At 51.0% G+C, this 10,368-nt stretch overlaps 2 protein-coding genes across 8 annotated transcripts in view; both read right to left on the bottom strand.

The window, feature by feature from the left end:
• Positions 1–880: 880 nt before the first annotated feature.
• SMIM12 (small integral membrane protein 12) lies at positions 881–4,890 on the bottom strand. Of its 4 annotated transcripts, none has more exons than XM_004266486.2 (2): positions 4,678–4,890; positions 881–1,827 (listed from the first exon to the last, which is right to left on the bottom strand). In XM_004266486.2, the coding sequence occupies exon 2, from the start codon at positions 1,820–1,822 to the stop codon at positions 1,544–1,546; it is 279 nt and encodes a 92-aa protein (XP_004266534.1). In that variant the 5' UTR covers positions 1,823–1,827; positions 4,678–4,890; the 3' UTR covers positions 881–1,543. The 4 variants fall into 4 exon arrangements, with proteins under 4 accessions (XP_004266534.1, XP_033278107.1, XP_033278108.1 ...); XM_033422216.2 differs by lacking the exon at positions 4,678–4,890 and adding an exon at positions 4,447–4,651; XM_033422217.2 differs by lacking the exon at positions 4,678–4,890 and adding an exon at positions 3,585–3,875.
• Positions 4,891–4,983: 93 nt separating this feature from the next.
• The window catches only part of DLGAP3 (DLG associated protein 3), a 66,591-nt gene continuing 61,206 nt past the window's right edge, over positions 4,984–10,368 (bottom strand). For all 4 annotated transcript variants that reach the window (XM_049695429.1, XM_004266485.4, XM_049695390.1 and 1 more), the window contains one exon: positions 4,984–10,250. In XM_049695429.1, coding sequence (XP_049551386.1) covers positions 10,032–10,250 — 219 coding nt within the window. In that variant the 3' untranslated portion in view covers positions 4,984–10,031. The remainder of the gene's footprint in view (positions 10,251–10,368) is intronic.

Raw genomic sequence — 10,368 nt, 5'->3', positions numbered from 1 at the left:
ATGGAAATAAAAACAAAAATAAACAAATGGGACCTAATGAAACTTAAAAGCTTTTGCACAGCAAAGGAAACCATGAACAAGACGAAAAGACAACCCTCAGAATGGGAGAAAATATTTGCAAATGAAGCAACTGACAAAGGATTAAGCTCCAAAATGCCATTTACTGTTCCTACCATTTACTCCAAAAAAGCAGGAAAATCCTTATATAAGATACTCTTTGCAGTATTTCTCCTAGTGAACGACCAGAAACAACCCAAATGTCCAGCAATAGGGAAACTGCTAAAAACAAACTATGCTGTATTCCCACTTGATGGGCAATTATACAGCTAATGAAAACAATTAGGATTATGAGGACCATGTGATAAGACAGGAAAGTGATTATGATATGAAAACACTATGTAAAAAAAGAATATAAAATTAAATGTACAGTGGTATCTAAAAAAACTAGTCCAAGAATTAGTGAAAGATACCAAAATGTTAATATTTTATCTGTACCAGAGCCCTCAGAATGTGGGTAACCTTTTTTAAACCCCTACCAAATTTAATGTACATATACTACTTTTATAGGGAAAAGTATGTGTGCATGTGTGTGTGAAGTTGGAAAATTTGATAGCAATTGTTAAGCTCCTTGGTCTACTCTTAATGTAGACTTTGAAAGTATATAAGCGTCATGTCATCATGATAAAAAGGCCCTTGGGAACCTGCGCCTCCAGGACTCACCGCCTCCAGGATCCAATGCAGCCACGCTAGTAAAACAAAGCTTGCTTCCGGGGCCCCAAAGTCCTTAGTTAAAGGCCAATTTTATCCTACCCGGAGATGCCTGCTTTGCATAGCTCCTAGGAGACCCCAGCACCACCTGGAAGACAGGATTAGATCAAAATGGTTCTCAGACGCCACTTTAATCAAGTTTTGCACTACACAGTGACGGGGTGGGGGGTGAAAGACAATGACTGTTTTCAAGCAAATTCACCTGCCCCAAGGTGAACAGCCTGGGCTCCCAAGAACAGAAAACTGCTTTCCTTCCCAGGGGAAACCCCTTCCTGAGCTGACAGGATTTCAGGGAGAATGCGCACAAAGGACAGAGCAAGCTAGCTAAGGGAGCCAGGGAGATTTCTGAACTCTTCCCAGTGCAAACTAGAACTAGGCATGTAGGTACCCCTCCTAAAGGCATCACCCCAATCCCAGCCACTCCCACCTGAGGCCAAACTGCCTCCCCACAGGGACTGACAGCCAATGTTCACTTCATCACTCTCCTCCCTGTGGTGCACCTAGCAACGCAGAAGCCTGAGCAGCTGTGGTCACCATCCAGCAGAGGCAGCCTTCAGGCCAGAACCCTCACGGGCCTTCCTCTTCACTGGCCCCTCAGCTACTAGTGTGTCTGCCTGGCCATAGCAGAGCAGCCAGTATGTGTGTGGCTGTGTGGGGCGGGAGGGGCCAGAAGAAGCAATAAAGTAAATCAGATGTGGGTTCTGGTTGCTGGGTCGACATGGTGGCAGGACCAGTCCTGGCCCCCAGAAGGACCCATAGGGCCCTGTGTCCTCCATTAATTCTTCTCCGGGCGGTTTCTGTTCAGGACAGCTTTAGGGGCAAATTCCAGCTTGTCCTTAAGGCTCACGACCTGGGTGTGGTCCTTGCCTAGCAGCTCATCCAGCTTGCGGTCCTCCCGGCGCTCCGAGATGCTCTTCTCCTCCTCCACAGGCTGGAGATCCTTCCCCCGGATGAACCATTCCAGGTGGTAGCCCACAGCCCCAACCACGAAGGCCACGGGAAAGGTGACATAGGGAGCATAGGTACGCACCACGGTCCAAAGCACAGGCCACATGACATCTGCAGAAGAGTAGGAGGCCGCATTAGGGAGAAGCAGCACCCCTTCCCACCAAACACGGACAACCCACCAGGGCTCTCCACTCACCAGGCAGCCTGGCACAATTTACTGAGCATCCACCCCATGCAGAGCAATGCAAGAGGGCACCCTGCTTTATGCAACAGTTGGGTCTCCGAAACAATCCAGGAAATTTCAGAAGAGTCAATTGTTAGGGAAGGGGGAAAGAATCTCATTTACGTACTACACTCTTTGACAATTATGCAACCACGTATGGCAGCGTTCCCCACGAGAGGACCTCTGAGCCTTACCTAATAAAGCTTCAATCCTACTGTTGACCCCAGGCCCTCCCTGCACAACTTGCCAACATTCTAAGAGTGGGTAAGAGCCTTTCTCTGCTCTACAATATTCCTCCATCAGCAGAGCCAGCCATCCTTTCCCCACCACGCTCACCGCTGTGAGTCTCCTGTCTCCAGGTTAATGAGAAGTAGTTCCTCTGCCCCACATAAAGAATAAGCAACGTATTTAGGCAGCCAAAACCCCAAACCATTACCCAACCACTCTGGATTTTAGATAAAGATAATGGTTTTTTCCTATTCTGAACCTGACTTTTCTAACAAGACAAACCTCTTCCTTACAAATCTGCTTGCCAAACCCCTTTCAAAATACACTCTCTTCAACCAAAGCCATATCCTCGTATTTGCATAAACTCCTAAAAATATCACCAGCCCATTATACATACTCTGGACACACTAGAACTTGAAAATTCTATGTTAAAAAACTACTGTACAAGAAGTGGAAAAACAAAGAAGTGGAATGACCCCGGGCTTCCAGAAATTAAGTAAGGCAACACCAGGATAATGTAAAAACACAAAAATTGGGTCACTCTCAGCCATTTAGTCTCAAATGATTATTATCATTATTAACAATTATCAAAGACTATTCACAACTATCATAATAGTGATAGCTCCATTTATTGAGCACTTATTACATGCCAGACCTTGGGCTAAGCTCTTTATATATACTCTCTCCTTTAATCCGCATGTCCACTCTCTTGATGTAGCTGGCATGACCAGAGGGTTAAGTAACGTGCCCAGAAGTCTCAACTGAAAGATCATTCCTTTTGTGCCCCTGCAGGTATTTCTCCAATCTAGCTATTTCTGGTCTGAACCTCACCAAAGTTAAGATGACTCTCTCCCCCTCCCTTTGGTTCCAATTCTCTCTGGAAGAACCCCAGCATTTTGTGGACCCAAGACTATAATGGACCATCACCAAGGAAAAAACTGCAGCAGCTCCAAGACTGCCCTCTCAGTCCCTGTCTTAGCACCAGGCACTATGCTGGACAATTAACACACTAGTCATCATCTGATCTTCACAACACCTCTATGAGGTAGGAATTATTAGCCCAGATTTTTGTTGAAGGCCACAAAGGCTCAGGGACATAAGCTTAACTTGCCCAAGATCACCAGAAGTGAGAGAGACACTGACTGGAACCCAGGCCTCTCCAACTTCAACACCTATGCTCCTTCTACTGGAAAGAACACACTGCAAATAGGTGTATGGTTTCTGTCCAAATCCTGGACTTGAGAAGAACTTACTGCAATTTTTTCCCATCAGCTTGGCATTTCACTACCTAGAAGAGCTTCCCTTTTTGCAAACTCTAAGATTACACTCAGAGATTTGTGACATTACAAGATTTAGGAGTTGTTAAAAGAGGCACCCTTGAAGAATCTCAAACCTAATATTTCATTTTCTTTCCTACCTGTAAGCAAGTTCTCTATAAGTAAACACTTTTCCTAAACAGCAACTCTCCACTCAGATTTCCAATCTGTCTTCAAATATATGAAGCATGAGTCCACAACTAATATTGCTTCTCACATGCAGCCCGAGGTCTCCCTCTCTGGTCGGGTTCACATTCTAATCATTCCCAAATAACGTAATCCTTTCATTTATTCAACATTTATAACCACTTTCTCTGTGTCACACATTGGGCTGGCCTACCCCATTTGTCTGCATTTCTCAAAGCACTTAACCCTCCAAGAGGGAAAGGCCCATGTTTGTGCGTCCCCACTGTGCCCTATTCATCCCCCACCCCTCCCACCACGCCCGGCATTAAGTGCTTAAAAAGTCTGGTGAATGAATGAGAGCCCAAGCAACTCATTTGTGTAAAACCACCGCAGTCATCTAACCACCCGCCCTCGAAAGGCGGCAGGAACACAGCAGGTGCCTTTGCTGATTACAAGAAGCTAGATACTCTAACAAGTCATCTCCAGGGTGTCAAAACGAAACAGGCAAAAGTGGCAAATATTTCCAGCCCCGCAATGAAGGAGCCTGAGCGTCCGGTGAAGGTCAAACGGTAAAGGTTGCCGGGAAACCTGCCCTTGTGCCGGGGACCTCGGAGGCCCTAGGAGACGCGAAGCCGCAGTCCGAGATTTGAGAACTGCTAACAAGGGCAGAGGAGACCTGACTGGGTGGAAGAATTCATTCTGACCGGTACTGAGCCCGGTCCGGGTATGAGAGCGCAAGGAGGTCAGGTCCAAGGGTCTACCCTTCTCCCTCCTCTAGGTTCCCGGTCCCCTGCCCCTATCCCACCACGCTCACGGCCTCGTCTGGTCTGTCCTCACCCACGTGCCTAAGGCCGAGAAGCCCGGGCTGCAGAATGTCTGCAGGGCGCTCAGACTGCCACGCCGAGCCCGGGGAAGAGAGGGAGCAGTCTAGCCTGGCCAGGGCCGCAGCGGACGCTCGCCATCTCCCTTCCCCTAACTCAGAGGTCAAGGCCACCAGCCGTCGCCACAGCTACGGGCGGCCCAGCAGCCGCTCGGGGGTAGGAACTGCCTGCCGGGACGAGTGCTCACCCGCGCCGCAGCTCACACCCCGCCGTCCGGCCCCAGCCCTCCGCCCGCGATCCGCCCGCGATGGGGGAGCTCCGAAGCCGCCACTCCCAGCGGCCCGCGAGACCTCGCCCCGGACCCCGCCCACCGGCGCCGGCTCCCTCGGAGCGCAGGGATTGGCTGAGCTCCAGAGCCAAAGGCCTGAGGAAGCTAGGGCTCCGCAACGGGCCGCGCTGCGCTGAGGGACACAGCGCCCCCTCCCGGACAGGAGGTTTCCCAGTGACATCACCACGGGCTTTCGCGTGGAGAAAGTGGAAGGTCACGCATTCATGTATTCAACTGATGTTTATTAGGCTTCTTCTAAGACCTTGGTCTGGGCACAGAAAAATAAAAAACATGATCCTTGACCTCAAGAAGGTCTCAGCAGAGTAAAATCTAGAACTCTGAAGAACTCTTCCGGTCTGGGCTAGCTTTCCAGCAGCGTGACCTTGGGAACATTGTCAATCTGCCTGAGCCTCCTTTCCTTCTTATGCATAGAGGTAATAACACCTATTTCACAGGATGTTGTGAGAGTTGATGAAACAATGTATGCAAAGTGCTGTGCTGGCACATAACAAGCAGGGAAATAAATGGTACTATTGTTAGTATACAAATAATTGAAATATAGTAAAACCTGTCTTACTTGACCCCTTAGGTGCAAGTATTCACTGCCTCCTCTGTGTCCCCACTGCGCCCTGTACAGATGTCTACTTTAACACATATAGAAAAAAAAAACACCAAAGCTTAAGCTCCATAACACCCCCACCTAGCCCTGTCTTTCCACCTTCATTCCACTAGTCTCAGGCAGGCGTACTTATTTACCTTTGGTAACACATACTAAACCCCTCCTATTCCCCTCCCCCACGCAGACCAAACTGTTTCACACCTCTGTGCCTTTATTTATGCTTTTTCATCTACCTGGAGTGCCCTTCCCACCTTTCTTTACCAAAGTAGCTCTGTCTTGTTTTTCAAGCTCAAGGGACACCTTGGTAGGAAGCCTCCTAGATTGCATTATCAGGGTAGATTCCCTTCCTTTATGATCTCAAAGATCTCAATGCTAAGCTCTGACAATGGAGGTGGAGAAAAAGGAACAGATAAAGAATAAAGAAATGTGTACGAAACCATTATTAGCAGAACGTGTTCACTGAGGGAGGACAAGGGAACAGAATTGCCCAGAATAACTAGCATTCAGTCAGCCAATTAACATGTGCTAGGCATTGGGGATGCAAAGATGACTGGGACCGTGTTTTCCCCCAAGAGTTGTCTGACTAACAGGGAAGCAGAGGGGTCTACAAAATGTCGAGAGAGTGTGAGAAATGTGATGACGGGAGCATGCACAAGTAGCACAGAGAAGGAGCCCCAGGAAGAATCAGGGGAGGCTCCCCAGAGGAACCTGCCCTTGAGCTAAGTCTCGAGTAGTGGCTAGCAGTTCTGTCAGGCAGAACTGAGTGGGGCTGCAGGGCACAGATTTAGGAATCAGAGAGTTGTGGGTTCAAATCCTAACCCTGCTGCCTGCTAATCTCAGAAAAGCTGTTTACACTCATTGTTTTAAAAAAGACAGTAATAGTACCCACCCCCCTTTGGTTGTTCTGTACTAAATCACCTAATGTGTATAAAATGCTTAGCATTTACAGTATATGGCACCTTCTAAGTGCTTGGTAATTGATCACCAGCATGTTTAGTATTCCTCAAATTTACTCCTCCTTCTGTAATGTCCTATGTCCATTTATGGCATTACTTACTCACCAAGCCAAAAACCTGAGTGACACCCTCAAGGCCTCTTCATCTCTGCATTATTCCCCAGATCCAGTTTATAGCACCAATGCTTCCTGAATGTCTCTCAAATTCATCATCATCTCTTACCTGGACCACCTTGGCAACTCCCTTCAATGGTCTCTCTGCCTTCCATTGCCTCCTCCAGTCCATTTCTATTCTGTTGGCCAAAGAGTCTTTCAAACACTTAAATAAAAGCATGGACTCTCCAACTTAAACCCATGGCTCCCTTCCAGCCACATCTCCTTTATTTCCCCTCTACCCGTTCTAGCCTGTCACCTCTCTCCAGTCTCTGCTCTTCCCATTATCCCACACACACATAGCATTCCATGCCTTTGCCTAAGCTGGTCGGTCCTTTTGCCTGAAATGAATGTCTTCCCTCCTCATCCCTGACTACAAAACTCTAATTCATCCTGCAAGACCCAGTTCAAAAGGCTCCTCTTGCAGAAAGGTTTCCTAGACTCGCCGGCTGCTAGAGGCTCCCTCCTCTGGTCTCTTCAGCCCCTCTGGGAGAGCAGGCCTCCCTTTGTACCATAACTTTGTGTTTATGCGCCTTGCTATGGCCAGATGGGAGCAACTCAGGCACAGGGACTGGATCTAATCCTTCACATGTCCATGGAGCCCAGCACAACTACCTAGGCCACAATACCCTAAGGAGACTCCCCACATGCCCCCTACATTAGCCCCACAAGGGGAGATTTTAGACATCACATCTGTAGCAGGATGCCCACACAGTCTTGGATGCTACCCGGCTCTCCGTGTCCATTCCCATATACCTCATGGTCCCTGCAAGCCTGGCCCAGTTTCTGGGAAAACACAGAGACCCATAAAAATCTATATAATGTAGAGGTTAAACTTGGACTCAGCTACTTCCTGGCTTCGTGGTTTGGGCTAAGTTGTTGAACCTCTCCAAGCCTCGGTTTTCTCATCTGTAAAATGGGGGTGATAACAATACCTGCTTCATAGGATTGCTCTGAGTATTGTCTAGTTCAAACCTCTCCCAGCTCCCCATTTTCGAGAAAACTGAACCTCAGGATGATAGTCACTCAGCCAGTGCCCCACTTGGCAAATCTGGGGGAAATAGACATATGAACATTTCTAGTTGAAACTTTGAGTCATCCAATTTCAGTATTCCCAAACCTGGCTGCCATCAAAATGATGCAGTGGTTAAGAATCTGATGCCAATGCAGGGGACACGGGTTCGAGCCCTGGTCCGGGAAGATCCCACATGCCGTGGAGCAACTAAGCCCATGTGCCACAACTACTAAGCCTGCGCTCTAGAGCCCGCGAGCCACAACTACTGAGCCCATGTGCCTAGAGCCCGTGTTCTGCAACAAGAGAAGCCACCGCAATGAGAAGCCGGTGCACCACAGGGAAGAGTAGCCCCCGCTCACCACAACTAGAGAAAGCCCGCACACAGCAACGAAAACCCAACGCAGCCAAAATAAATAAGCCAAAAAAACTCATCTGAGAGCAAAGACTCTTCACTAAGTCTTGCACAGGGCCCAGGAATCTGTTTGGGATGAGCTCCAGGCTGATTCACTTTTGGGAATTCGGGTCGCACGGGAGCCCTCTTCACCTCCCAGTGGTCTCAAATGAGTGTGTGTGGGAATATGACCTCTTGCTTTTCAGGTGGTCTTCCAGACCAGCCTGTAAAATATGTTCATGCCACTCTCTTGTTCAAAACCCTTCTGTGGCTCCCCGTGGCCCTCAGGACCCAGGCCCACCTTCCTCAGATTGACCCAAAAGCCCAGCATGATCAAGCCTCTGCACTCCCAATACCTCTTTCTCCTCCAAGCCTCTGCACAGCTGTTCTCTGATCTTGAACATTCTTCCCAGCCCTCGCCCTCCTTCAGTGGCTAATACCTAGTCATCTTTCCAGCACTCACCCTTATAATGTAACTGCTTACTTACTTGTCTTTCCCATATGGCTGTTAGCACCACAGAGCAGAAACTAACTTGTTCAGAGCTATCTTCAGGTGCTGGACAGGGCCAACAGTGGTTCTTGATAAATATTTGCTGAATACATGAATGAGAAGAACTGGCTAGTCCAGTGTGGCCCAGAAGAGCAGCCAACCCTTTTGGAAGGTTCTTCGTCCTGCCTCAGAGTCCACGTCAACGCAAAGACTAGAGAGAGGGCTTTGTGGGTAGGAGCTGTCATTCAACTCCTTCTGGGCTCAAAAGGCTTTAGAGCTAAATGCTCAGGATTTACATTAGACAGACTTGGGTCCACCACTCTTAGGCCTGCCTGTGACTTTGGCCAGGGCACTTGACCTCTCCTGGGCTTTAGCTTTCTCATCTGTTGTAAGGATGAGCTACGTTCATGTAAAGCACTCTCATCTTGCCTGACGCTCAGCAAGCATCCAATAAACATTAGCCATCACTACTAGGTTTGGGATGCCACTGAGCTTCCCAGGAAAGTTCTGTTCTCTCTTTTGTTCCCCATCAATGTATACCCATGCACAGGAGGCATCAGAAAACATGACAGCACAGAATTGAACAGTTTTCTGGAGCGGAAAGAACAGTGGCCCCTTAGGGAAAAGGAAACCAATATTTGCCCATATCGAAGAACAGCAGCCCTCCTGTTTATGGAGCACACGCTGTGTGTCAGGCATTGGGCTCTGGGCTTCCCTCTCTGGGGGAACCCTGGGGAACTGGAAGGCAGAAAGGGAACCGGACTAAACTAGGAGGAATTGGAAGACAGGCGTCTTCACCCCACCCGGGCCCCTTCAACCCACCCGGGCCCCTCCAGGAGGGCTCAGGTCCTCTGTCGCCACCCGGCGGGGCCGAATCCCCATTCCCCCAGCTGGCCCAGACAACCCCGCTCTCCCCAGACCAAAAGCCTGGGCTCCGGCCTCTCCTCCCTCCACCCCCTGTCCCAGGCTCGGGCAGAGGTGGCTCCTTCTGGAGAGAGCAGCTGGCTCGAGTGCAGTTCTGCCGTTTTATTTTTCCTGGGATACTCAAGGGGATGTGGGAACAGCCACAGGTGTGGTGAGGGGAAGCCCCCATCTCCCCTCCCCAGCAGCTGGGAAAGGGGAGAGGCCCAGGCGCCCTGGTCCTGGGTTGGTCCAGCCACTGTGGTCCCTGGGCCCGGTGGGCTGAGGGCTGAGGGTAGAGCCCCTGGGAGGGTGGGGCGGGCTCCTAGGCGGGGTTCGGGAGTCTTCATAAAAAGCCACGAAGCTTGATTCCCCACGAAGCCCAGCCCCGCGGGGTGGGGGGGACGCAGAGCCCAGATGGGGGACCCGGCCCGGCCTGGCCCGTGGGGTAATGGCAGAGATGGTGCCCGTGGGGAGGAGGTGGGGACGAAGCGTCGGACCTGGAAGGTGGGGGGTCCCGGTGGGAGCGCAGGGCGGAGAGGCACGGCCCCCAGCCCAGGCCGGGCGCCTTCGCGTGGGGTCGGGAAGGTAAAAAACCCACGAGACCGTGACGGGCAGGAGGGGCCGGGGCGTGCGGTGCCGGCGGGGCGGGCGCACGGGGCAGCCCGCGTTCACAGTGACCTCGACGCTGGGTGTACAGTACGGGTAGAAAACCGCGGGCCCGGGCCCGGGCTGGGCGGGCCGGGCCGGTCACAGCCTGGTCTGGGCCTCGGGGATGTAGATCTCGATGCTGTCGGCGCTCTCGGTGGCCGAGCTGTGGCGGAAGGAGGCGGCGCGCTTGGCCGCCAGGAGCCGCTTGCGCGCTTCCTGCCGCTGCCGGTCCACCGAGTCCAGGGAGCGCTCCTTCACCGGCACGCCCCGGCCCCGCAAGGGCTTCTTTGGTATCGGCGGAGGGACCTTCTTCTCCTCCTGCCGGCAGAGGGGGCGGCACTTAGTTTGGGGGCGGGTCCCACCCGACTTCCCAACCGGCGCCCCCGCGGCCCGGAACGGTTAACAGCGCGCGCCTCTGACTCGTGAGAGCGGTTCT

This window comes from Orcinus orca, chromosome 1 (genome assembly GCF_937001465.1).
Source record: "Orcinus orca chromosome 1, mOrcOrc1.1, whole genome shotgun sequence".
Taxonomy (NCBI): Eukaryota; Metazoa; Chordata; class Mammalia; order Artiodactyla; family Delphinidae; genus Orcinus; species Orcinus orca.
Note: the sequence above shows the minus strand (reverse complement) of the source record. Positions and strands in the feature narration are given on the sequence as shown.